Consider the following 27,865-nt stretch of genomic DNA (forward strand, 5'->3'; position numbering starts at 1 on the left):
ACCGCGCCCCGTCCCGGGGGCGGACGGAGGCCCCGCTCCCGCACGGGGAGGCAGGGCCGACTTCTCCTTCTCGCGCCCCCCCCGGCCCGGGCTCGCTGCAGCCAGGGCCCCCGTAGGCCCGCGCAGCCGTCACCGCCGCCAGCACCGGGGGGGTGCGGGGGTCAGCGCCGCGCCCGGCCGGGCCGTGGCGGGGGCCGGAGCCGCTCCCCGGCTGTGAGGCCGGGCCGGGGCCGCAGCTCCCGGGGGTGGGCGCGGGTGCGGGCCGTCCCCTCAGGAGAGGCCTGCGCGCGGGCCCCGCGCTGCCGCAGCCGCCTGACTGCACCGGACGCCCGTGACCCCGCGCCAGCTCCGCCCCCCCCCCCCCCGCCGGGGCGCGGTGACCACGGCGCTGCCGGAAAGGCGAGGCCCCGCCCCCTGCCCCCCCGGCTCCGCCAGGCGCTTGACAGGCGGGCGGTCACGTGCCGGCCGCAAAGCGCCTCTTTGCGACCTCAATGACAGGCAAAATGTGCGACAGGCGCCGCGGAGGCAGGGAGGGAGCGGCGCTGCCTCCTCCTCCTCCTCCGCCTCCCCGGGCCAGCGGCTGAGGCAGCGCTGCCCGCTCCCGGCCCCGGCCCGCTCCCGGCCCCTCGCCCGCCTCTCCCTCCCCTCCCTCCCTCCCTCTGGCCCTCCTCCGCCGGTGGGGCAGCCCGGGCCCGCCGCGGGAGCCCGAGAGGAGCTCGGCGCCTCCATGAGCTCCTAGCTCCAGCCCTGCCCCGTCCTCGCCGGCAGCAGCGGCGGCCCCAGGTGCGCGGGTCGGAGCGGAGCCGGGGACGCAGCTGGCTGCAATGGCGTCCAACATGGACCGAGAAATGATACTGGCCGATTTCCAGGTAAATTTCTCGCCGCTGTTCCCTCTCTCCTCGTTGCTGGGCTGCCCGGTCTTTGTGGGAAGGGCCGGGGCGGTGGGCGCCAAGCCCGCTCGCCGAAGCCTCCCCTCGCTCTTTCTTTCTTTTCTCTTTTTTTTTTTTTTTTTTTGTCAGAAATGGGGAACGTGTGCCCTCTTCTCTCAGGGTGCGTGAACAAAATGTCTTCTTTAACTTAGAGAGTTTCAGTTTTTGATAAAAATCAAAGCTTTTTTTTTTCGTCTGCTTTGCTTGTTCCAACCCCCTGCAACCGGCCAGGCCCTGGGACAGCTGTGAGCCGGCTCGCTTGGAAGAGGCAGATGCCAGGCAGGACACAAAGCTCATCGCTGCCCGTGAGTTGTCACGGTGCTTGCAGTGAATCACTTACCGGTACGACAGATTAACGCCGGACAGAGGTGTTTCCATTATGACATCAAGTCCTGGTTGCCTCAGCTATGACTGTTGTAATGATGGTAAAGCTCTTCCCACCCCATTCCAAACGACATGTTTATGTGGAAAAGAGGAATATGCCCTTAAAAGTTGTTTGTTACCTTCCCTCCCTTCTCCCTACGAAAGGGTTATAATTTAACTTCAAGCTCCTAACTCTTATTCCCAGATAAAGTCTTTCTCTAAATAAGAGTGATGTGTGCGGGAGCCTCAGTATATTGCTTGTTTTTACAATGTTTTTCCCTACTGTTTTTCTAAGAACAAGTAAACAAACAAGTGGAAGATACCTGCAGTTGAATTACTGGGGAGAGCCAAAAGCAGCTTTGAGGGGTATCAGATTGTATTTGAATAAATCTTCTTAATATTTGCTTTTGAATCGATCTTTTTTTCTTTAAGCTTTGTCTGTTTGCAGTGGTTGCTATGTGAATAGGCTCCTGGGTATTCTTGGATTGAGTTGTAAAACTGCTGTCTGTATGTACAACTTCTTAAAAGGCTGTTTCTCAGCTGTCAGCTGTGAAACTATTTTATTTAGTTTTAAGAACAAAGTCACGCTCTGTGTGTGTGTGTGTGTTTAACAAGAGTGTTTGTTTGGAATTACAGGTAGGGTGGCTGTAGTGTACATTATGTAATTCCTCTTTCGCAAAAGGTATCTGAGATCTCACCGACGTAGTGCACGGAGTTCCCAGTTAATACCAGGGAAGTGTTTTCTCTTTCTGTACCTGGGTATCTTACACTCATATTTATTAAAAAGTTTAGCAAACGTTTCTATAATGATCCTTTATTTTGTTGTGCTTGGAGATACTTGTGTGTGTGTAAGGAGTGATGTCTCAATTTTAAGGCTGGGGTTTCACAACGGAGTTCTTTCAGTAACAGTGCGCTGTGTAAAAGGAACCTGGGACCCCAATTCTGTGCTAGTGGAGACAGACTTTTATGGAATCCCTCGTTATTAGCTGAAGCAGGTTTACTTTCAGGAATCCCAGATAACGATTAAGTTAATGGCTGGTCAATGTAAGAATATTCTTTTTTTTTCAGTAGAGTTTTCAGTCTGTATCCACTTTCCAAGTTTTTAACGTCAGTGCTATTTTGTAATTCTCCAGTATTTTCCTGCTTGGGTTTTGAAACCAATTAATGAAGGTATAAGAGTAACTGCAGTGTTTTGTACCATGAAGACAAGTAAGTATTATTGCAAACTTGCAGATGGGCGGTGGAGTCACAGAAACCAGTTGTAGATCAAGGATGACATGACGCGTCTGAACCTAGGAAGTATTATGTTGTGTACCAATGCTTATTTAAAAAAAGCCAAACCTTTTCCTCTTGTATTTCAGCAGACAACTTTGTTTTTCGGTTTCATCCTCTTTTTTGTTGTTGTTGTTTTATTTTAAATAACCACAAGCATCTGCCTGGTTCTGAAACATAGAACTGTCAATTGTCATGCTGTTAAAGCTTCGGGTTAGTAAATGCCAACATCAATCATTGTTAGGTCTCGTATCTTTAGGCTGTTACAAAATGGTAAAGAATTTGGGGTATTTGAAATACTTGATGGACTTTATACTCATTCACTAAGAATTTAAAATGGAAAATAAAACATTATGTGCAAAGAAATTCTGCATGATTTTCCCTTCTATATTTTCTGTACCTTTTAATTAATAAATATGTTTCTCAGAGTTCTACTGCCATCTTCGGTATTTGTGTGAGGTACCTTGTTGAAGAGTGTTGCACACACTGGAAACTTTAAAAGCGATTCTTCGTAGTTTTGTTCAGCTAATCTTTGCTGAATTAAGTTGTGAGGGAAAGTTCCAGCACTGTTTCATGGTCACCTTTCCCAGCTTACTCTTGAGAGGGATAGAGCATTTGTCTTTGAGCTTTTAAAACCTGAAGGGATTTTCCCTCCCCATAAAAAAATTCTCACTGAAGTAATAATTGTATTGATGTCTGATGCTTTGGTGAAGCTTTCCTGGACTTATTTTATATCTTTCAAAGCCAGTAGGAATTCTGCCATTGATTTCCACTAGAGCAGGATCTTGTATTAGATTTGGGTTTTCCCTCTTAGCTCTGATTGTTGTAACAGGTTACTTCTGCATTCTGAGGTACTAAAGAAAAATACTTTAAAAAAATATTTTGTGTATACGCATATGTATACATACAAACTCTGAATAATTTTATAAAGTATTTTAACCATTGAGTAAAACACAGTAAGTGATCTACTGAAATATTTTTTCTTAATGTCTCAAAACAATTTAAGCCTGTTCTGTGTGGTTCATAATTATTTTCTTTCCCTTTCCTTTTTTTAATGAGGCCACTGTATGCTGCCCAGGGAGTACAAAGTACATATTCATGCATGTGGGCTGTATAAGCAACCTGTCTAACTTTTCCTACTTAGGTCCTCACTTAGGAAAGATTATGCAGAAGCTTAGCTTTATACATGAGTAGTCTGATTGTTTTCAGTGGAAGTAGCTAAAGTAGTGGAGTTAAGTGCACAAACAAGTTTTAGCTGTTTTCCTAAATGCAATTCAGAATTTCTCCACAAAGTGTCATTGGCATGTAGAAAAAACTCCATGGGGAAAAAAAACAACAACTTGTGTTTGTAGCGTCACTGCTTTAAAAAGGGAACGGCATGTGAATTGATAAAAGAGTGAAGCTGCAACATATCTCAAATCCTGGAGGAAATAAGGGCATGTAATTTCTACCAGTTTTTGTTAACATCTCTGTTCTTCTTTTGTTCATTGTATTTAACTGCAAAATGTTCTTTAATTTCCAGGGAGACCCAGGTGCTTACATGATAGGAATATATTTATGATCTATGGAGTTTGGGGTTTGAAGAGAATTGCTCTCACAGTGTATTGGTCCACTTTTCATTGTAAAGAGAATAGATACTTCTTTTTTTTAATTGTAAAGTTTAGTTGCACTGAACTTAGTTAAATTGGCATAGTTAAGCTGCTGAGGAATGAAAAACAATCTTTGAGTATTTTGGCAGAAGTGTCAGACGTTGACATTTTTGTACACTAGCACCTTTACTTTTGTTTTTACAACTTCGCTTAAGACAGAGACTAAAATTAGTAGGAATATCTTTTTGCCATTATATGTTATGGCCACCTATAGGACCACTTTATTTGTGCTAGGTGGTTGTCCTCACAATGGTTCTAAATGTGGAGTGGGTCTGAGGGTTGGAGTATTGTGGGAGCTGCCAGCTCCTGGGTGTCCATATGTTACAAATATATCTGGCACAGGGAGCTTCGGAAGGAAATTTTTCATAGAATTCACGTTTTTCACTGACCAAATAAATAAGTAGCTCAGGATTTGGTCTGGGTGGGAAGACTTTGGAGTGGAATGGCAAAACTCAAAAAGCCTTGCTTTCATCGAAACAACGGATATCTAATAGTTTTCTTCTTCTTCCTTCTGTCTTTCATCTGTATTTGTTGTGAAACAGAGTTATGTGAGGTTTTTCCTTTTTGCAGTTTTTTTTTTAAACTGAGTAATAGAGTGCTTTGGTATTATTCACACGCATGTATATGAAAATACCTTTTTTTTTTTTTGAACTTCACCTTTGTGTGAATCTTTTTCATAAAAACAGAGGTTTGTGGGAGGAACAAGGGGGAATTGGGAAGGAAGGAACCTCATTGCCGTCAGTTACAGAAAGGTGAGAAAGCATGCTAGATAATCATGTTTTCATTTATAAGATTGACCGTGACATTAATACATCAGCTTTTTTTTTTTTTTAAGATTTAATCATAGTTCAAACTACTCATTTTCTTATGGAATGGCTTAAATGAAAGAAACTGGAGAATCTTTTTCGCTGGAAGTTAACACAGTGCTGTTAAATAACTGACAAGATATATTTTTAAAGATTTTTTTTTTTGTCAGTATGAAAATGTGTGTCTACTTCAGCCCTGTACAGGATTATCTGTTATGCACACCGTTTTCACTGTCTGACAGTCTATGTGCAGAATTTACATGTGTATTAATTTTTTTGGGGGGGATGCTAAGGGAGCTTTGCTTTCTTCTGTGTGTGTTGGCATGGTGGCTCAGGTTTTCTGTCACTCTTGTGTTATTGCCAGTGTGAAAATTTTATGGGTGAAAATGGTAGGCAGATACAGGAATATCTTTGAGTCAGAACCCATGATTCTTGCCCTGCACCGTGACTTCTGCTGGGACCTGGAAAGAGTGTTTCAACCATTTTCTGTAAGGGTAAACCATCCACTAAGGGGTTTTGAACAAATAGCAGAGTTGATGTCCTTAATGTTGATGTCCTTAACATTGATTTCTGAAAGAAATTGTATTGTTTTGTCATGAAGGCATTGGAGCAGAAAGGACTGTTGATTTCTTTGCAGACTTTCTCTGAAATGTTTGGCTATTCACTTGGAACAAGGTCCTCAGCAAAAGATAGGTGCTGAAGAGACTTCCAGTCAAAGTTTACATCTTTGGAAAGTGTCCTCCGACTTATGTTTAACGTTCTCAGAGGCCTACATTTTCATCAGAAAGTCTCCTTAGGCACCTGACTATCTCATTTTCTATGTGTTCAGATCTGTCTGAGCTTAAAACCTCAGTCTTGCTCATACAAACCCATTTTGCATGGCCTCTCTGTAGAATGTAACACGGTAGGTACTCCCAGAGCACACCAGCTGGACTGAGCTCTGCAGCTCTTCCCAGAGTGGTTGGAAGGAAATCCAGTACTCTGTAGATTAGAAATCAGGGTTTGGGAGAAGCAGGTTTGTTTCTTCATCCCCTTGTGCTGGGTATCTTTAGGTGAAAGTGGACTCTGCTAGCTTTCTAATAGTTAGGTGCCAGGATGCTCAGCACTGCTTCACTCGACCTTTTTTTGTGGATACAGGTTACTGTATCCATAGCTAAACTTTGAAATAGTTAACAGGGCTGTTTTTCAGTGTAAAAGAAGAGGACATTAGGACACTGTAGGATTTTGAAGTTCATACCTATAAAGCATCTTAATTTACATGTTCATTAGAATTCCTTTTAATCTTTGTTGCTTTTTCTCACATCTTATAATTTTGTGCATTACACAGTTAGTAACAGCATTGGAACTGGTAGTTCGACCTCTTGGTTTGCAACACAGTTGGTTTTGTTTGCTGTAAATGGCTTTAGGGTCAAGAGACACGATAAAAGCATACTGCGTGCTTAGTGTGTTTTAGTTTGGTTTTAATTGTCATTGTCTGCTACCAAGACCATTGCTTATATTAATTTGTTCTTTGTCTGTTTCTGAAGAATCAGCAGTTTAATTTCTTTAGATAGTTTTAGACTCATGTGTAATCCCAAAGCTCACGTTCATTAGAACAAAGCTAGTGTGATTTTACTAGTCACCTTTCTGGCCTTTAAAATGAAGGTGAAGTGGCTTCCAGAGTCACAAATAAGGGATCGGGGTAAGAGTGATGTCCATTCAGACACATGATAACTTGGATATAAGGACAGATAGTTAATTAGAAATGCTATCTGACATTTATAGAGAAGAAAGAGGATACTATGATTTGTGTGCATTACAGCCCTGCTGTAAGAACCTGAATAATTTACCATTGGAGCACCAGTTCATCTTCAGAAAGAGTTTTATGCTGTTCTTTTCATTCGATTACCTTGAAAGGACTCTTCACATCATAGTAATCATGTCACCATTTCCATCAGCCCATTCATATACGTATTTGGGTTAGCAGGTCAGTGAAACAGATTGAGGTGGTAGCTGTAGGATCCTTTTTCAAATGGCATGGCAACTAGTACTAATTATAATATTGAAATTGTTAATTATATATACTCCTAGAGGGTGGGAATGTGCTTTAATTGAAAGGTAATGTGAAAGTTATTTGGCATGCTGAAAATAAAATGTGTATAATATTTCTTGTAAGCAAGGATCATTTACAGTAAACACACCAAGTTCATATTTTTGTGTGGAAGGAAGTGTGAGAAAGGCAAAGATGAGGATTTGAGCGAATTGCTACATGTCTTAAGGGGTCCTAAGAATCTCCCATCTTAAGAATATTGCATCGGTGCTGGAAAGTCTGAAAGGGTAGGAATTCCCCCTCTGTTTGGGCAGTTCTCAGTTACCATTGCAGGCCTGCTTTTCATGCGTTTTCCTACTAGAAGCAAGAGTTACTGGCTTATTAAAGGAATGACGTGGCGTGTCTTTGGTAGGATTTAGTTGTCTTCTAGTCAGTGGATACGTTTGTACGTTTGTGGGGCAGCCATTAGATGAGGCCTTCCTTTTAATTACTGTAAAAACTAGAATAAAAAGCCTGGGGAGGTGTCTAACATTTTACATGTCCCTCATCATTTGGATGAAAGGAAATGACATGCTTACTGCCTGGATTGATACCTGCTAATTAAGCCCATTTTTTAGAGTTGACTAGATAATGTGCAATTGTAAAGACAAACTACTCGGAGAGGAAACCAAAGCCCTAATGTATGCATTACATGTTGTTTGGTCTATCAGAGTAGTCATCTACTGGTCCTCTATGTCTAACTGGTTGAGCAGGTCTTTGTTCTGTGGGAGTAGTTACGCTTTCAAACGATAGTTCATTAAAGCTGAAGTTCTTAAAGAGATGTTTTGAAACTAGAACAGAGTTAGTTAGCCCTGGAGTTATTTTATATAGGTTTCATATTTTTACCTATTGCAGCAGACAATTGTTAAAGACAAGAACTCCAAAACGGAGTCATCTCTGTGTGGGTGTTTTTTTTTGGTTTTTTTTTTTTTTTTTTTTTTTTTAAAGGTCAGGTTGTTTGTGTGAGGAAGTATCAAAGGTACTGTATCAGCTCAGATCAAAGACCCAGCTGGCCTAATGTCTCATCTGCAGCAGTGGCTGGTCCTTAGGAAAGAGCTGAAAGAAACAGAATTTGAATGGATTTGCCTCATCCTAGTTTCTGGAAGTCAGCACTTTTAAGAGCTTGGTGATGGGGTTTATTGTAAGACTTTGGAAATAAACTGTGTCAGCTTGAGTTAGTCTTGCATTCTTCAGCTGACTGAGCTCTTTAGAGGCATCTCAGTAGTTTTGTGACAAGTGAGTTTGCTGTACAGAAACCGTGTTCACTTTTCCTCAGTATGTATTCATGTATATACTAATTCTATCTATACATTTTATTGGAATTTCTGCTATTTTTTATGGTACAGAAGTCAAATTTGTCTTCACTGTAGAAATCTTAACCACTTCTGGTTTGCACCCCGATGAAATTCACCAAAAAGCTGATGTCAGCAGTGTGGGAATGTAAGGTTGATTAAACCTTTAATTAAGGCTGATTTAAAGAGCAGTCTGTGTAAAAAAAAGAATATTCATATCTAAGTTCCTTTAAAATTTTGGGGATTATCATGCGGTCCTGGTGGTTTGTTCTGTGTATCTCTGCTGACACTTTAGGATGAGAGAGTTGTCTGTAAAGAGCAGCATTGTTATAGCATGATCCCCGAGTTCCTTGGTAGTGAATACGAGCGCACAGAATTAATTTAGCTTTTACAATGTGCCCATATGTTCTTTGAATACTTCTTTAGTATCTTTTTCCCTTGATCCCACTGACTTGTTGGCAGGCTTCCTTGTCCTGATGCTTTTAAAAGCTTATATAGTTTTTATGTCTTTAGAGAAATGCTTTTTTGCAGTCCTTGTTGGCCTGCATTACAGTCATGATCTGTGCTTTGCTGGGATTGGAGTGTTCCTCTGTTTCCCTGTTTTGGATACCATTTCCAGGTTTTGAAGAATATGCCTGTTCCTTGTGGTCTTATTCTTTACCAAAAAATTTGAATGGTTGCGGAATATTGAGTGAAATATTTTTGTATGGATTAGTATTCTTCCTTTGTATGCTTACCTAGAAAGTGTTTTTTATTTATTCTTTAGTTTATTCTTTAGTTGTTTTTAATGTTCTACTGCTTTTGAGGCAATGAGGAGAAAGGAGATAACTGCAAATATCCAGTAAGCAAAAGTGTTTGACCCCTGCAGTTCTTTTCTGTTTTCCATCAGTTTTTTCTCTTCTGTGATAGCATTTAAGATACTGTAGGAGCAAAATGACTGTGGTTCAGGGAATCTGGGGGTTTTTACATTTACTGAGATACTTTTAATAAAAGTATTAAACAAGCACAGAAACTTTGGGGTAATCCTAACTAAAGCATTTTGTAATTGTTGGCTAAAGGCTGTCTTCAGTCCTCAGGAGACAAATGGGTTTAGTAGTCCAGAGTACTAATTAATGGGTACTGACGTTTTTGATTTGTTTTTAATTCAGTTTGAGCATTGCTCTTTGTATGTAGTGCATGTGGCTTAAGCGCTAGAGTGTTAGCGTGGGACTGGGGAGACCAGAGTTCATGTCTTGGCTCAGCTGATGGACTTCCTAGGGATGTGCCTTCGTGGTATTCTGGAAGCAGAATTTGCTCCAGGGTCTTGAAAGTGTTCAAAGTCTGCTGGAAACCATTTGAAAGTGGTTTGTGTGGTGCCAAGTTAGCTAGTTCTGCTAAGAAGTGGTTAGAGCTTCATGCTACCAGTTTAGACTTTGTACCCTACTTGCTTTGTTCGGAAGGCTTGCAGTCATCTCAGAGCGTGGGCAAAGTTCACTCTTGTCTGCTCGGTAACTAGTAGGTCGAAATGTCTTCAGTGACCTTCAGAAATAGCATTTTTTTTCTCTTTTTACCCCCCTATTCCTCCTGTAGAAAGGGGGGATTAATGCTTTCTTACTTTAGAGTTTTGCTTGAGGTGGTGCTCAAATAGTAGAATGATGAAGCTTGTTAGTAGTTGGGGGTGGGAGTTGAAATGTATTAGGCAAAACTTAAGCCTAAACCCTTTCTTGATTTCTGATACTCATAAGTCTATTATCTTGGTTTTGTTAAGGAAACGGCTGGTGAATCTGCTGAATTTTTACCAGACGGTCTTCTGAGTTAAGAATGCTTCTCTGTTTGTACATATCTCTTCGTTTAGATACTTGCAGTAGGCAACCTTTCAGTTTGTGTCTGAGTCGATATGCCTGAATGTGTTTTTTCTAATGTTTGTCTGAAACAGAAACAAGTAAAAGTTAATTTAATAACCACGGATGACTCATTATGAGCACCCTCCTTACTTTAGTAGCGTTGTTGCAAGGTTTGAATGATAGATGCCAGAGGGGTGCGAATGTAACTGGTGTTGCGGTCTGTGGAGGTGGTCCGAGGCTGGTGGGACCCTGGGATGAGAAGGGTCAAGGTACCAAGAAATCTCAGTTGTGAGTTTCCGAATGTGCTCAAACTCTTGATAGCCCAGAGGGGAGTTACATATGGATCCTAAATCTCATATGGTGGTAGTGAAACCTTTACTTGCTTGGCTGAGTGTGTTGGTTTAACTTTACCTGGTTTTGAGGAACAAGTGTTATGCTTTGTTTCAGTTGCTTTGAAGTAATTACTATTGTAGCAGCATATGTGTGAATTTTCGAGAAAATTTTCTCACTAATATGTCATGAGTGAATGTCCTTTAAATGGTTTCAGCTGGGACAGGGTTAATTTTCTTCCCAGTAGCTGCTGTGTTTTGGATTTAGCATGAAAAGAGTGTTGATAATACACTGCTGTTCTTAGTTGTTGCTAAGAAATCCAGGACTTTTTTCAGTTTCCCATGTTTGGCAGGTGTACGAGAGCTGGGAGGGAGCACAGCCAGGCAGCTAACCCGAGCTGGCCAACGGAGATATTCCACACCATAGACATCCTGCTTGGTATAAAGATGGGGGTTGGCTGGGGGATGGGAGCTTTGCCGTGAGTTTGGCGAATTCTGCGAAATCTGAGTTCTGTGACCACTGCTTGGGGGCTGGCTGTGCAATCGGTCGTCAGGCAGTGGGAGAAATTGTATTGTGTATCACTTGTGTTGCATATTCATTGTTGTTATTATTATTCCTTCCTTTGTTTTTTTTATTAAACTGTCTTTATCTCAACTCAGGAGTTTTACTTTTTGTCCGTTCTCCTCCCCGTCCCACTGAGGGTGGAGGCAGGAGTGGGCGAGTGACTGTCTGGTCCTAGTTGCCGGCTGCCGGGTTAAACCATGACAGTGAATGAGTGTCCTAAAGCTTTCTGGGTTTGAGTAAACTCCTAGCAGATACAATCTGGAGCTGCCCTTGGCTGCTTTACAGACTTTTAATTATTATCTTTGATAATGGAGCCATTCTTCTCATAAGAGATGGGAAAAGGAAGCAAGATACTATGTTTCACTCTAGAAACAGGGAACTTGGGGTCGGGTTGTTTAAAAAGCCTGTATCCAGAAACCTGATTTTTGTTAGGAATGCTTAGAAAAGGAATAATGGATTCTTTTAGTAGAAGTAGTAGTGACATAGTGGGCTGCACTAGTGTGCTGAGAGTCTGAGGGAACCCATTCTTCCCCTGTACTTGGCACTGGTACCAGGAGTGCAGTGCCCGGTATCAGTCCCTCTACTGACAAAGCGGAGCAAGCCCGGTGGAGGGCTGCCTAGGTGGGGAGGAGGCTGGAGCACGTTTTGTGAAAGGTGAGGTTAAGGGAGCTGGGTTTGGGTAGCCCAGAAGAGACAGCTAAGGGGGTATCTAGTTGCCATCTCAGCTATACAGTGGGTGATAGCGGATGGCATAGAATCAAATTTCTGTTCGAGTTGCACAGTCTGAGGATGAGAGGCAGTGGGTACAGGTTACAGCAAGGGAAATTATAATTAAAGAGAAGGAAAAAACGGTTTCCAGCGCAGGTGGTGAAGCAGTGGAACAAGCTGCCCAGAGAGGCTGTAGGCTCTCTGTCTTTGGAGACAGGCAAAACCTGACGGGAAGCTGAAGTGTGTCTGTGAACTGATCTATCTGGTTGTAATTGAAGATGTGAATAAAACAGCAAACTAAATTTTGGTTCTATTGGAGGGGAGGTATGCAAGGAGATAGGTAATATCCTTTGCTGTGTCTCATAAGCTATTAAGAACAGCTCTGAGTGTTTTTTGTTTTCAGGCTGCTGACCTGGAGAATGCAGCCATCCTTCTGAGCAGGCCAGTGGCCTGTACTCGAAATGAGTTTTCCGTGCTGCTGGTCTCTCTTCTTTTGAAGAGTAAGTGACCGAAGAGGCAGTGAATTGATTTTAACAATATTTGTTCTTTGCCAGTGTTTTTGATTTTTTTTCTTTAAAACCTCAGATATCTTAATGGAATAGAGTTAGCTTTAGTTGCATTGCTATATCAAGTGATAAAAATTTATTTGGTACTTCCAAAAGTAAGCATTTCAAGGGTGCTGTCTGTGCAGTTGCAGTGGATGAAGATGCATTGGTGCTGGCTTCCTGGGGTTTTGTAGGAGATCTCAAAGCGTGAAAGCTTTTCTTCCTAGGTAATCTCGCCTGTTGAGTCTTACGGTGCTTTAGTGTAGTTGTTTCTTTGAGCATTACAGAATCACAGAATGGTAGGGGTTGGAAGGGACCTCTGTGGGTCATCTAGTCCAACCCTCCTGCCAAAGCAAGGTCACCTACAGTAGACTGTAGAGGACCTTGTCCAGGCGGGTCTTGAATATCTCCAGAGAAGGAGACTCCACAACCTCCCTGGGCAGCCTGTTCCAGTGCTCCGTCACCCTCAGAGGGAAGAAGTTCTTCCTCATGTTCAGACGGAACTTCCTGTGCTTCAGTTTGTGCCCATTGCCCCTTGTCCTGTCAATACAAAGCATTGTAGCTTTGTATAAATATTAAAAAGATGGACTGAGCTACAGTTGCAACAAAACGCTGATGGCAGAAAGTTCTTTTCCCCTTTTTCATCCAGTGCAGGAGAGTCTGTATCAGCTGTTTCAGTGTCTGAGGACTAGGCGTTAGATTGAATCACAGTAGCTTAGTCTTATTCTGAGACAGATGGATGTCATATTAGTGAGAGGGTAAGAAGTCTGTAGTTGACAACTGGTGTGACTTTACCCTGGAGATCAGTTGTCGGAGTTTGTTGCTGTGCTGGGTTATGGAGCTATGGCTCCAGTTTTATCCTTTTGGTTACGTGGACTGAGCATGGTACCTGTATTTACATCTGCTCTAAATTACTGCAGGTGGCTGCAGCTGAGGATGTTACCCACAGAGAGCATGTGGAGATTAGTTAGGCAGAAAGTGAGAGTATTTTTGCTTTTTTTTTTTAATTCCAGCTGACTTTTACTGGAGTGAGTGGTGTGTGGTGTCGTTCACAACCATCTGTCTGCCTGATTTTAATGCGCGTGAACCTGTTGTGCAAAATGTTCTAGGCTAAAGCTTGGTTTGGGTTAGCTTAGAGATAGTCCCTGTTTGGAGAAAATAGGGCTACTGTTGGTAGTCGAAGGAAGTAAGGAATTATTCAACAAAAAAGTTGAGAGGGGCAGACTTCTAAGTCCTCCATATCCAGCCACTGGCTGTTAGGCTGAATGTAGTCTTCTGGATGCTTTCGACTGTTGCATTTTGCCTTGGCAAGAAGGGGAGTGGTGCCACAGGTGAGACAAATTCTGCCTTGCTGCCAAATACCAGTTGCTCCGAGCTTCTGTGCAGCAACTGCCACCCACTGTCTGTCGGGGCGGCAGTAGCCCGACTCTGTATCTGAGTCAGCAGCAGCTGTTTGTTGCTTCCCCAGCTTTTGCAGAAGTAACAGCCCGGCTCTCTGTGTTAGGAGCAGCAGTTGTCCCTTCCAGCTTCGCCGTCTAACAACTGCCTGGATCTCTGCGGCAGGTGCCAGAGGAACATTTTGAACAGCAGCTGCTGCCAGATGGGGAAGTCATCTGCTTTCCTGGGGCGTGGAGGTAGGCTGAAGCCTGCGCTGCTGAGGTGGGGGGTCACGGAGGGCCTCAAAACCCAGATCCAGCTGTTGCGGCTGCTGGGCTCGGACCACCCGGCAAGGGATTTGGGAGAGCAAGTCTGTCATCCTGCATTACGGCTTTCTGGAAGCACCTCCTAGGTTTGTCTTGAATGCCTTGAAGTCTGTCTGCCCTCCGGCTTTTCTTCTACGGAATTGTTTCCTCGGTGGTGACTTCTTTTATGTAACAGTGATTAAGGTGACCGTGCCAGTTAAATAGGCCCCCTAACCAAAGGTTAGCTGTGAGTCTTTCCAAGGGTTAAGCTATCCATCACTAGGGTGATGGTTAATCCGCAAAGCTACCTGAAAAAAATTTGGAGAAGCGCTCTGAGATTTTATTATATGCAAATCTAAATCTGCCTGGTGGAAACGTTTACCTGACCTGGAAGAGCAGGATGCTAAGAAAGATGCTTTAATATTCAATAACTTGTATCTTCAGAATCTGATTTTATGCATTTGGTGCGAAACAATAGTTTTTTCATCTTCACGTTCATTTTCCTCTTGTGTGGTCTGAAAAAAACACAGCAGAGACTGCACAGTCTCTGGAGCTCGAGCTGCTGTGAAGGGCAAAAATACTATCCTAGATTTAGAGGAAATGTGGAGAGGAGGAGGAACTTGTTCTACCTTTTCTTTCCCTTTGTCCTTCAAAAACAATTCTTTGTTATCTTTTTGTTGTGTAAAGGTTTACAAGTTAGTGAGCCTTGAAGGTTTTACCTTTACTGTGGTGACTTGTTTCTTTCAGTTTGATGACTGAGAGGATGTGCTAGTTGTTGATTGAATCAAGAGTTAGTAGTATTTGGTAGGAGTTTTCTTCTAAAATATTTAGAGCTTTTATTAAGTAGGTCTCGTGAAAATAAAGCTGAATAAATGTGTGAATTAAAAAAAGAATTCTCCTCAAATAGTGTCACTTTATTTGCTTAGTAACAAAGATGTGGTTTTGCGTCTTTGGAGCTCATCTACTTTGCTATATTTTGAAGGTTTTTTTTTCCTTCTGTTTCTGTGGCAATTTAACACAATTTTTGTTCCTATTAGTTTCTTGCTTGAGTAGAATGAAAGGCGTAAAGATGGGAAAAAAAACTTTAGGTATTGTAAGTAAACCCTGTGACTTCTAGTCTGCCTTCCTAGGTAAGTAAGGCATATAGCCTGATGGTGCACAGGTGTCCCCTGGACTCGTACCAATTAAATTATTGCAAATTTCATGAAAATATAGAGCCAGGTAACATGGAAAGAAGTCCATCAAAAGAAGCCCTTATAAATATTCCAGCCATAGGAAAAGCTTCAATCAGCCCTTGCAGTTAGGGATGAGAGACAAACCCGTGAGGAAGCAGCCGTGGTTAATTTTGTTGCTGGCAGAACCTGCTGGCTTCCTGCGGTGTGTTTTCCTCCAGAAAACAAAGGCAGAAGCAGGCCAGGTTGTGCTGGGAGTAATCTGTCGCTCCAGGAGTCCTTGACGTCATGTCACGCCTGCCAGTGAGGGACAGAGGGACTACCTGTCTTGTGTGCTTAATTTCTTAGGGAAAATTAAAGGCACGCAAACCGGATGATTTTCTTGAATTTGTCTTGCATGACATGATGCAGTTAAAAGGAAGCAAACTTTAATGTTTAATGGGGTGGGTATTTTTGTTTTAGTGATGGATCATGAAATGAGGCAGGAATTTGTATGAGGTAGTCTAGTGTTTGAATGTAGAAATATTATTCTGAAAGATGTTAGTTTGCTGCAACTGTGACATTAACAGGTTGTTGAGGAAGATCTTGGAATGTCTGTTTTCGTGGTTACGTTGATAAGTAGCATGTATTCATTCATTGCTGTCATTCAGCAATGTTTGTTTTCTGTTTTACTGACAACTAACAAAACCAATCCATTTCCAAATGGTAGTTTTGGAACTCCTTAAAATCAGATATTAAAAGTGATTGTAAAAATGGCCCAAAGGTTTTCAACAAAACTGCTTTTCTTGGGTGTTAAGAATTCTGATGTTTTTGATTTTTAGTTAGTGTTTACACCTGTCCATTCCTGTTACCCCAATGACTCTGTATTTCTCGAAGAGCAAGAGCAGGGTTCAATTTTAGATTGTAAATCACCAGCAAGATGATTTAGGAAGGATGTAGACATACAAGTGAATTAGTTTCTTACTCACTCTGCCTCTGTCCGCTGTGGTGAGTTGACTCCTTTTATTGTGTGTCTGGCAGAAGGGTAAGATAATTTTGTTTAGTTTATCTCAAAATAAAAGTATGTCAAAGTGAACTGAATTGATCTGCAGTTTGTATGGGCTAGGAGTGTGGAAGTCAGCTGAGCTGCAGGGGTGATATGGAAGAGGAGGCAGCTAAAACCAGTATTTGAACTCTGAATTCTGGGTACCGTCTACTCAACTTCTGTACAGCCCAGGGTTATTGTTCAGGTTCTATGGCAGGCTGGAACACAACTTAGTTTCTACAAAAGTCACACAGAGTTTGCAGGGCTGATAGATGAGAAATAGTAACTCTTTAGTTTGGTAATGACCAGATTTTTAAGTGAATTTCCCGTAACTGTAAACAGAACCTCAGACTGTCACTTCTGCAAAACTTCTTCCGAAAGTAAGACTACTTTGCAGCAGAGCTGTCAACATCAATTTTGGTGACAGGTTTATGGTAGTGTGAACACTCCTGTGATTTCAGAAATTACAAGCTCAAGCCCTGCACTCCTCAAGCTTCCCTGGCGTTAAGTGTATATAACCTTCATGTTTGCTACAGAATGTGTTAAAGTCTTGTCTCATTTTTAACGTCAGAAGTAACTGCAAGAAGTAATGGAAGCGAAGGCAAAATGATGCTTGTGAAGAGCAAAACTGTATTTTAACAAAATTTTTAGCACTCCAGATGCAAAGTGGGTGAAATTCAGTATTAACACAGCATACTGTGAGCAGTTCAAGAAATTTTATCTTGTTCCAGAGAGAATCAATCTGGCCATGGGAGCATTGTGGATCAATAGAAACTGCTGCCTTCCCTCTGCAGGCAAAAAAATCTCTAAAGTGTCTTCTTGTGAACCTCGTAGTCCTCTGGACGGGTCTGTTTTGTGTAGACGTACTGCATGTAATGCTTTGGAAGGGTGGAATTCCTCAGCATCAAGTTTGGGAAGAGAGAATTGGCCTTGAATGTCTCTGTGATTTCTTTTCTACTTTTTATTTCTTACATGCATTGTTGTAAATCGGGAGAAAAGTCAGAGTATGGAAAATATGACCTGATGGGTTTTTATGTCCTGGGAGGAAAAAAAGTGTCTGTGCCTAGCCTGCTTTTTCTCTTATCACTTAAAGGAAAAAATGGGACTATATGTCTTTGGAATCAGGAAAACTGATCTGTTTGCTGCTGCTGTCTAACTCTGTGTTATTACTGTTAAAAGGTTGGATTTTTTAAAATGTAGTTTTAGATAAACTTTATATAAAATTTTTATATAACTGTGTGGTGGAGCAGAAGGAACATGATCATGTTTCAGGTCGTGTAAAAGTCTGAACTCATCCTGTGTGCTTGAATACAGAGCATAGCTTTGATTAGGATGAAAGATAAATTCCAGAAAGGAACTTAACTGTTTCAGTTTTTCCCCTCCGGTGAAATATATCTGATCCTTCAGTGTGAGTGGTAGCAAATATGTGGCAGAATGAATAGCAGTGCTCTGCCTGCTGAAGTTGAATATTTGAAAAGGCATGGTTATCAAAAAAAGAAAGCGGGATGCTGGATCAAGGTTTTAGCTCAATAGAGGTGCTCTCTTGTATTTGGAATTAAGCTCAATTTACAATACCATTTTGTGGGATGTTATCACTACTTTAAAAATGCCCTTGTATTAGATTTCTTGAACTAGGTAAAGCCGGAGTATAGGGCTAGAATAAAGTGTGAGCATTTTGCCTGCAAGGAAAATGTTGTAAATGTTTCATTATATAGTCTTCATTTAAAGTAGTTTCACAGGAGGTGCTCGTTTATACATGCAGTAGTTAATAAGTTGGCACTTTGACGATCAAAAATTCATACCCAGAGTGAGTAGGGGTATAAGATGAGGGTGGAGGCAGTAGGGATTATATATGTGTTTCTGGCTTTAGACAAAATATTTCAGCCATCTCAAACATCATTTTACTATTACGTATTTTTGTGTTCCCTTTTGAGGTAGTATGAGTGTTCCATAATTTTGAACGTAGAATTTTCAAAACACATTTCTGGGACCGCACTGTTGTCCTAATTTAACAAGTAACTGCTTTGTCTTGCCTCCTTAGGTGGCTTGCTCAAGGTTACACAAGAATCCTGTGTTGGATCAGGGAATTATATCCAACTGTTCAATGTTTAAAATGTGAAGTCCGATTTCTGGATTACCCTCTCCTAACAAAAATGAAAGACTTATACCTTTCCTGTCATTCTGCTGAAATGAATTGAATTATAAGTATTAATACTCTGATTTTGATCAATGCTTTTGATTCTGTTCATTGCTTCTTTTTCTTTCTAGGCATGTACTGGTATTGAAAATATCGATGAAGCTATAACGTTGCTTGAACAAAATAACTGGGATTTAGTGGTAAGTATTCTAAGAAAACGACTTCATAGATCAACTTCATGTGACAGTGACGTGCCATCTTGCTGAGACAGCTATTATCTTTGTTTAAAATTTGGGTGTGTTTATGGCTGGGGCAAGCAAGTCATGTGCAGACTGTTTCTGGTCAGTTAAAGCCGTGTTGCCAAGTTAGCACGATACCGAGTTGTTTATACCCCGGTACACTCTCATTGTCTTCATGCCTTTTGGATTTTGATTCTTTCCCTTTAAACCGATGTTTCATACTGCGTTTAGTTTCCTTTTGGGTTAATTGTATGCATAATTTTGTGAGTAGTATTATTAAGCATAGCATTTTTAGAAGGAATCTTGTGTATACGCAAAAGATTTTTTAGGATTTAGATGCCTGTGAAAGGAATGGAAGGTAAAACAAGTTCTTCAATCTTTTGTGTGCTTCTAGTTTAATAATAAGATAGCTGCTTTTCTGTTGTTAGTTGTAATGCAGAATGGAGTCAGAGATTAAGGCCATACTTTATTTAGATTTGGTGTTATCCAGACACAGATAAACACAAAGAAAAAAACAATAAACAAATTAATCTTAAAAAAACCCCATCTTCTAGTTTGTAACAAGGTTCAATGTGAAGACAAGGAGGAGGAAACTAATAAAATAAGCAAAACATTCTTAGGTATTTTAAGACTCTGCATAGGATTATCAAGATAAATAAAGAAACTATTAATCCATTTTCTTAAGGTTTAAAAGTGTAAAATGGAACAAACTTAATTAAAAAGCAAGTGATCTTCCTTTAAACGGTAATACCTTTGATTTCTTCCTTTTTTTTCTTTTGTCTTTTCCAAATGAGTGATCTTCGGACCAGTCCAAATTATCAGAAAATTATTAAAAAAAAAAACAACCCAACTAGATTTTCCAAAATTGACTATGGATACAGTTTCAACTGTCTGCCACACTGTTGTCCAGCATATTGTTTGGAGTGTTTTCTGTGTTTTAATAATTACGAACAAAGTATCAAAGAGGTTAGGGTGGGACTTTAAACTGAGTTTGTTAGACTGAATGTTCTGTTTCTTTTAAGGCATAATGACTAAAATGACATGTAATATTGTAACCTGCTGTAAACAAATGCTGTGCACTCCAAACACTTGAAATGAAATGTTTAAAATGAATGATGGCTAAAGTGTTCGGAGTCTTTATTTGGCAACACGTCTTGGTATAAGCAAGAATGTGACACCAGTGAGCATAAGAGGGAGCACTTCTCATCAGTATCTTCGAACAGAAAAACCCAAATGTGTGTTGACAGAGTGGTATAGTTAAAAACATCTTTTGTTGTGGTAGTTTGTTGTGACTTAGCATGGGCTGTTTTAAAAAATTGAAGTATTCATGGGAAGGTAAGGAATAGCCCTGTGCATTCTGTTCAGGTTGTAAAGTTCTCGATACAATGCATTAAATCAGTTGGATGTGGTTTGGGGGGATTTGTAAATTGCAAAGTACATGCTTTACAATAAATGCTCACAGGTGGGGTTAAATGAGAGAATTGTTATGAAAAATGGGAACAACAACTAAGGGGGTTTGGTTTTAATTTTTTTTTTTTTCTTTGAGACTCCAGAACAAGCAGAAAGGGAGAGTGAAGTATTTAAAGCTGTAAGAATGGATACGAGAATAGCTTTAAACACTTCATTTTATGAGTGATGATTAAATGATCTAGAAGTAGAATATAGTGGGCAATAGAAGTAATGACCCAAAAATGCAAGCTTAGAAAAAAGCATATGGAAAGTAGGAAAGGAAAGAAAATTAGGGACGTAAGAGGTACTTCTCAAAAGTACCTAGTTCTTGAAGCTGTGTGGAAGATGAATGAGAGGAGTGCCTATGAGAAGGAAATGGTCAGTTGTGGAACAAAAAAAATAAATTGGGGAGAGTAAAAGTGAAGAAGATGCCCTAAGAGTCTGTCATTAGTAGGACACTGGCTCCTTTTTATTAAAAGCAGCCTTCTTGTAAAAAAGGGAGTGAAAACCGAATCACGCTAATCTAACAGGGAGTTAGGAACAGAAGAGTGAAGAAAGAGAAGATAAAAGAAACATGAATGTAAGAAGAAAAGGAGTTTCTAGCTTGAGAGGGAATTGAACATCTCTTTGCTAGGCAAGGGATTTTAGCATTTCAAAAGTCAAAACAGCACATGAGAAAAGGCTTATGACTTAAGAGAGGTATAGAATTTTTAATTTTAAAATTAAAAGCGTGTGGTGGTTTTTTTATTTTTCTGTTTTTTTAAATATGTTTGATTCAGTAGTGAAGTACAGATTCAGGACCAAGAAACTGGGGAGGAGGGAAGGCTTTATTCTGATTGAAGCAAAAGGTCTTGAAGTTTTTTTAGCTGAGATGAAAAATTTAAAAAATAATTTTGCTTGGCACTAAATATTTCATCAATACAAAACATTTTTGAGGATTTGTGAGGAACACAGAACTTGTGGGACTTAGTTCAAAAATCAGGAAGACAGGAGTGAAGTGATGATTTTGGTAAGGGTTCCTCTATTGTCCTTTAACCACCGATCCGTTAGGTAAACGGGAAGAACGTCATCACTGTCTTCTCTAATTTCACTTAGTTTTGTGCATCTTATTCAGAGGCATATTTCAAGTTCAATTTTTTGATAAACATGACCTGAATTCATAGACTGGGAATGAGCATTTTTTAATGACAAACATATCTTTGCTTAAAAAAAAAATAATTTTAAACTCATTCTGTAAGTGATTTTACAGTTCTAAAGTAAAGAAGTAGTAGTAAAATATAGTCATACAAGTGTTAAGGGTTTGGGTTTTTTTTGGGGGGGGGGGATATGTGTGGGTGTGGGTTTGTTTTTTTTTTTCCTAAATGTGGATTCCTTTACTGCCATGATTTTGGAAGTAAAATCAGAGCTCTGGGTTTGATCAGGAAAGCTTCCGTCAGGCAGCCAGGGTGATATGAAGTAGAAAGCTAAGCAAGTCCTGTTAGGATGTGATCAACCTAAGTTCAGGGGCACTTCTGCAGCGTGAGGCGGGGTAAAAATCCAAACCATAAGTTAAGGAAATTCTCATCTCAGGACAGATTGCTTTCTTGCTCTTCATGCAGGCTGGCTTTATCTCAGTTCCGTTCTCCTGTTTGGGGGGGGGGGGGGGGAAAGTTGTGCGCTTTCAGAGGCTGTGCTAGGGAGCCGGGCTGGAGATTCCCTGGAGCACCTGCTGCTTCTTGAACTCTCTGAGACTCTACTCAAGGGCGTTGTTATTCCTCTGGAACTTCAGCCAAAACAACCAACAGTGAGTAGTCCTGGTGAGCTGGAAAGCAGGAGGATCCCAGACTAGAAACAGTGAAGTACTTACTGGTGTAGGCTGACAGAGAGGTACCTCAGAATGCACAAAGACAGCAGAGATTGCATAGTTTGCAAAAGAAGTTTCTAGTGTCATGCTACGAGCACATGTTTTTGTGTAAGCTTTGTTGAGGATTTCTTTGTTTGCACGGATGCAATGTTCCTGCTGCTTATTTTCTCCTTTTTTTTTTTCCCCTCTGGTCTTGTTACTAGATTTTGGTATCAAGTGTTAAAATGTCACCAATGTCTTTCCTGTTACTTCAGTGAGTGTTACTGTGTTTTGTATCTTTTGGACATTTGTCCCTGCCTTTATAAACAAAGCCAAACCTGAGTAAAGTGTAAGAAACTCCTTTCTTGGTTTAGTTTTTCTAATAGCCACTTACGAGTTTTATGAAGAATTGATCTGAATTAATTTTTCAGCTTGGAACTGAAGCATCAGCTTCCTATTTTTGAACTTTTAAAGATTACCCACCCCCATTAGAGGTCTTCATGGCTGTTCCTCTATATGGGATACTTTAAGACCGTAGAAACTGCCATTAATTTATCTTTGACTTGGAACTAAATAAATTGGGGTTAAATGTCTCAGAGTTCTCTGTTTTACAGTGTTCAAGTCATGTTTGTAGCTGTTTGAGGTGATATAGGAAACTGTCTTTCATAAATGTTTGGTTGCTAGGCTTTAAGTGCTTAAAATCAAATTGATCAGGAGAGGGCTGCAGAGGAATTCATATGCAATAACAGCATATAAATTGTTGGGAGGGTTCGTAAAGTCTAATCTTGCCAATGGTTAGTTCCCCACTGTTGCATTTGGCCTTTGTGGTGGTCTGCTGCAGGTAGAGCAGCTTAGGGTTCTTTCTGTGTTAGGACACTGTAGCCCAATTACTAGGCTTATTGTAGAGCGAGGGGTGAAATGTCACAGATGTTCTGTGAGATACAGAAGACCAACCTAGATTACTTAATGATCTCTTCAGGCCTTCATCTTTATGAAAATGTTCTGCAGTAAACGAAACTAGCAACTCTCTTAAGCCTGCCAGGATTGCTGAGACGTTATTTCCTGAGTGTTGTTTCTTTCAGATCTATTAATTTACAGTCATTTTTAACATCTGAGGAAGCAAAAGTTAGGAATGTCTGTCTGTTGTAAAATCTGATGGTTTCATAGCTTGCCCATTTAAACTATGACCTTCTGTTTTGGCAGTTGAAGATAAGAGTGACATGATAAATGTATCTTAAACTTTGTGTAAAACAATAAAATAAAAATATGAAAAATCACAACTGTGTGTCTTTTGAAATGTTTCTGATGACAGTACATGCTTAAAGGAAATGACCCATTAATGCCAGAATCTATAATGTACTGCTTGGCCCTGTGCAGTATGGACCTTCGTATATATAGAATCATAGAATCATTAAGGTTGGAAAAGACCTCTAAGATCATGAAGTCCAACCATCAGCCCAACACCACCTTGCCTACTAAACCATAGGATGTTATTACATAAGTGATATCGGGAGAGCAAAGGGCTATCAAATGCTTGTAACTACATGTCAAACTTCGTCTCCCGTAGCTTTCACAGATTTAGTGAAACACTCAAATCCTTCATATAAAGTGTGACTCTGTATTCTGTACTGGTAATCAGAGCAGGGTTTTTGAATGAAAAGCAGGATTCCCCATGCTTAATTTTTTACATTTTCCAGTATGACCATTCCTGTTGTTACTCCTATTCACTGATTTAAAATTATTTTTATTTGATGTTTTTTCCAGTAAACATTATAATGTAGGTACTGCTTAACATCACTTTAAGAAAGTGGATGTCATCAAAATAAAGGGGGTAGATTGTCCCATATTCACTTGACTATAAATGTGTGTATAATGATTATTTAAAAAAAAAAATCTGTTTTTTATTTTTAAAATATATTCTTAGAATTACCTTCGTGCCTTTCTGCTATACTTGGCTTTGTTATTCTTCATTTTGATAGAGGCTCAAAGCACAGTATAACTTTCATAAAACCAGCAGTTTAGTGCAGCTGGAAATGTGATGACTTGCAGTTCTTGTTGTACACAGCTTCCAAGAGTCAGCTGACAGAGTTTCTATACCTTGGAAGGAGAAAACTGTGTATTTTGAATATCTGTTTTTATAAAGCTTCAACTCTCAACTATAGTTTTTTCTTTTGAATGGATAATGTAGAAAATGAGGGTTTTTTTGCATCTTGCTGTTTAAAACATCTTAAAAATTAGTATTTGCAAGACAGGATTTTTTAATATAAGTACCCATTTTGTTTATGTATTTGTATTTACTTCTATGTAGTGTTGTCTTTTGGAAAGAAAGAAGTTAAAAAAAACCACAAACAAAAAATTGAATTGGGAAAAATAAGCTAGGGCTTTACAGTTTTTCTTTTGTGTTCCTGTTGGAGGTGCCAGCGTAGATGGGGTTCCTAGGCAGAAAATGGGCCATTGGCCCTTGACAGTTATCAACAATCCGTTATTTGTATCTTTTATTGCTTTCTAACCATTAACTTAGTTCTTTTGTTATATTGTGTAGTAAATTTCAGTACAAGTTGGTAAAAACTAGTGCACTAATGATGTCTTTTGTCTCTGTTTCTAACTGGTTTGCTCTGCAAAAGCTTTGATGTGGTATCTCTTTGTACGTTTTTTTGATCAGTTTGAATTAGTCTGCCTCCAGAAACTAGGTGATTAAGTTTGGCACAGGGCCATTTGTTTTCCTTAAATGTGGGACAAGATTGTCATATGTTTAGCAGCTCTCTTGTTTCATTCCAAGTGGGCTGTATTTCAGTGATTGGAGAACCAGGACTGTGCGTTATGGTGATCGTGTTCATCACATTGGCCCCTTTTATCTTGTGTTGTTGGCCTGCTGTTCTCTTTACTTCAGAGTTGCATATGAATGTGGCGCATGTCCCATAGTGAGGGCTGTCAAACCAGTGAGAAGTTCGTGGTGTGCTCCTCTCATTAGAGCTAGATTGAGAGATTTTCACTGTTGGGAACACGGGCTTATCTGTGCATTGATAACATCCTGCCTCTGGTCACATGAACAGTCACATCTCCCTGTGGGAACCAAAGGTTTGTATCACCATCTTTTTTAAGGAGCTTTTAAAGTTTTATTTTAGACAAGTGTCCTCTTCTGGATCTTGGTGTCCTGTGGAGCGTGTTATTGTCAGCTGAGTTAGTTTATACTTGCTGTTACTGCACTGCGTAGCCTGGGCAGCATTTGAAATCCTGCGGCCGGCAGAGCTAAGGAGGCAGAAGGCTCTGAGTTAGGTGAGAACAAGTAACGGTGGTGGACGAGCATCCTGCTGGTGCAGACATCCAGTGGGCATGGTGCCTGCTCTCCAGGAAACACAGGAGTTGCAGGTTTCTTGTGTGTCCAAGTGCAGTGTTAATCTTTTCTACTAGGACACCGTTAAATTGTATGTGAACTTTTGTTTTACAAAGGACCGCAGAAATCCCTTTTGGAAGTCTTGAATGTACTTTCTGTTAAATTAGGGATTCCTGCTTGCAGAGATCGTTTGATTTCTCATTCTTTGTATTTCCAGCTTTTTTGCGGCTCTGAAAGTGACATTTCTGTGTCTTTGAGTAAGCTCAGATGGATGCTGTGTATTTTGTGCAGCTGGGTGGTAGGATGAACAACTAGCTAGCTCTTAAAGAAACCGTGATTATTAAATTAATTGTTTTTCTTTTTGAATGCCTTCATCTTGTGTAAAACAGATACTTCCTTTTTGTGTATCATTCTACACTGGCAACGGTGTGAAATGTGCATATCTGTAGCCAGTTGTAAGCATGGTATGACTTTCCACGTAGCTGTATACACACAGTCACCTGTTTAAAAAACAAAACAAAAATAACACCTCCTCAAAACCTCAAACACTACCACTAATACACGTGGAGCAAATTACAGTTCTTTACTTGCAGAATGCAGATTGAGTGCTGCTTTGTCGCCTCAGTAATGTGCTCCAGGGAAGGAAGATTACCTCTGCTCACAGTGAGGGTGCCCAGTCTGCATGGTCCTACCGAACGAATCCCAACTGCTTTCTTCTGAGACTTTCAGTAACAGCGGTAGTTGATACCTCGGGTGATGTAGGAAAGTGCTCAATGTATGGCCGCTGTGACGGTCATTTCACGTGACTTCGAGAGCACAGGTTGCAGTTGATCCTGTTGTGTCTCTGCATCAGTCTTGCTCCGTTGCCTGCGAGTGGTCTGTGAGACATCAGATAGTGCTCAATAGAGCAACGGCAGATGAAAATGAAATGGAGCCAAACCCAATAAAAATGTCATATACGTGTTCTGACACATGCAAACAAGGAAAGAAACATACTAAAGGGGAGAATAAAAGTAGCAAATGTCTGACTCGTGTTCTAAACTTCCGCTTGTTTTGACTAAAGCTAGTATCTTATTACATCGGTTGGTCCCTGGGATTTTTTTTCTTGGAAAACTTAGGTGGTCTTTGGATTTGTTTTCTTGTTGGATGACCCTTTGCTCTTTCAAAAGAGGCTGAGAAACACTGCTTGGATCATGTTAACATTGCCATATTCTGTGATTTTTATAACGAAACCCATGAAGGCTGTAATCAATGCTGTAGCTGCTGATACTGTGTAAATATCCAAGAATCTCCAGTTTCACAGTGTTCTCCCTGTAAAGGAAGAGGCTGGGAAGGGGGCAGTTTCTGGCTCGTATGTGCAGGAAGATTTGAAAATCAAAATGAATTGGTTTTCTCCTGTATATACTGCTATTCCAAAACTTTATTAGATTTCCATGGATCTTGCCTAGGACTATTCGGGTACAAAAAAACCTTTCAAAATGCACTTTACCCCAACAAATAATAGCTAAATCATGTGCTAGACCCAGATGGATGTTTGGTTTCCTCAGTTTATTTCTGTCTTTTTCTGTTTTGGTCCTAAGGTGCGTGAATGTGTGGGGACAAAAAAATAAAAGCTAATTCTTCTTCCACTGCCCCTGAGTAAATGACTGTGTCTGCTTACCAGGGCAGAGCCTTGTCTGAGGGAGATTGTTTGGGAATTTGGTGAAAACAGTTTTACTTTCCCTAAAAAGGTTCTCTGTTGAATCATGGTGCTTACTTTGTGGAAAAGGCTTGAAAGCTCCAGTGGTTGGGAAGACTTGAGCTTTCGTTGTGGAAAACTGGCGCTGTGCAGTGTCTTTCTTGTCTTTTCAAGGCACTGCTAAAATTCTGACATCATATAATTGTTACTTGTTTGGTAGGTCACTAACTGTGTTTAGGGCTCGTTTTGGTCTACCATGTTTAAACAGACTAAAGCTAAAGGATGTGCAGTTCACAACTTTATGGAAACCATGAATTAGAGTTAAATACATGAATTATTTTGTCCTTCAGTTGGAACTTTGGGAGGATGAAAAAACTGACAGCTCTCAAGGAGGTAGGGATTTTTTTTTTTTTTTTTTAATTTCAGGCAGTTAAGTGTCGTGGCTTCAAAGGTGTTTTCTTTAGCGCTGTTTCATACATGCGTTGCAGTTTTGTTGCTTCATCAGAAGGGACTAATTCTTACATTGCTGACTGAAGGAGCGTGTAATGGGGTAAATATTTTTCCCACATGGTAAAACTGGTGTAGCTTGGGCAAAATATCTTCCAGTTGAACACCCTCTTGTTTCTGTTAAACTGGAATAATTCTTCAATATCCATGAAGAAATCCGTATCTTCCACCCCTTCACAATTTTAGCAGATGTAATGGTTAACTTGCAATAGTTTTTTAGACACTAAGGGGATTATGTTAATTTAAAATAATTTATTTTGTTTCATAACTATTGATTTAAATCTTTCTAATAGAAAAAGCCTGCTTTATTTGCTGGAGGATAACAAAGGGATTGTGGTTATGTGTTTTATGGATGTATTTTGTAGACATGGGGCTGTGATGGTACATGTGGAATTTTAATATCTGGCCAGAAAGACAGCTGAATGGATTTTTAGGTAGAACTTTGCTGTCAGCATTGTAAAGCAATGTAAAC

The 27,865-nt window shown here is 40.4% G+C and overlaps 2 protein-coding genes across 2 annotated transcripts in view; both read left to right on the forward strand.

Moving 5' to 3' along the window:
- The window catches only part of TTC39A (tetratricopeptide repeat domain 39A), a 210,724-nt gene that overhangs the window by 140,915 nt on the left and 41,944 nt on the right, over window positions 1-27,865 (forward strand). The gene's annotated exons all lie outside the window — the stretch shown is intronic.
- Window positions 475-27,865, forward strand: part of FAF1 (Fas associated factor 1) — a 178,650-nt gene continuing 151,259 nt past the window's right edge. Inside the window, exons 1-2 of the mRNA XM_075424514.1 lie at window positions 475-869; window positions 18,496-18,564. Coding sequence (XP_075280629.1) covers window positions 825-869; window positions 18,496-18,564 — 114 coding nt within the window. The 5' untranslated portion in view covers window positions 475-824. The remainder of the gene's footprint in view (window positions 870-18,495; window positions 18,565-27,865) is intronic.

Source organism: Opisthocomus hoazin, chromosome 6 (assembly GCF_030867145.1).
Source record: "Opisthocomus hoazin isolate bOpiHoa1 chromosome 6, bOpiHoa1.hap1, whole genome shotgun sequence".
NCBI classification, from domain to species: Eukaryota; Metazoa; Chordata; class Aves; order Opisthocomiformes; family Opisthocomidae; genus Opisthocomus; species Opisthocomus hoazin.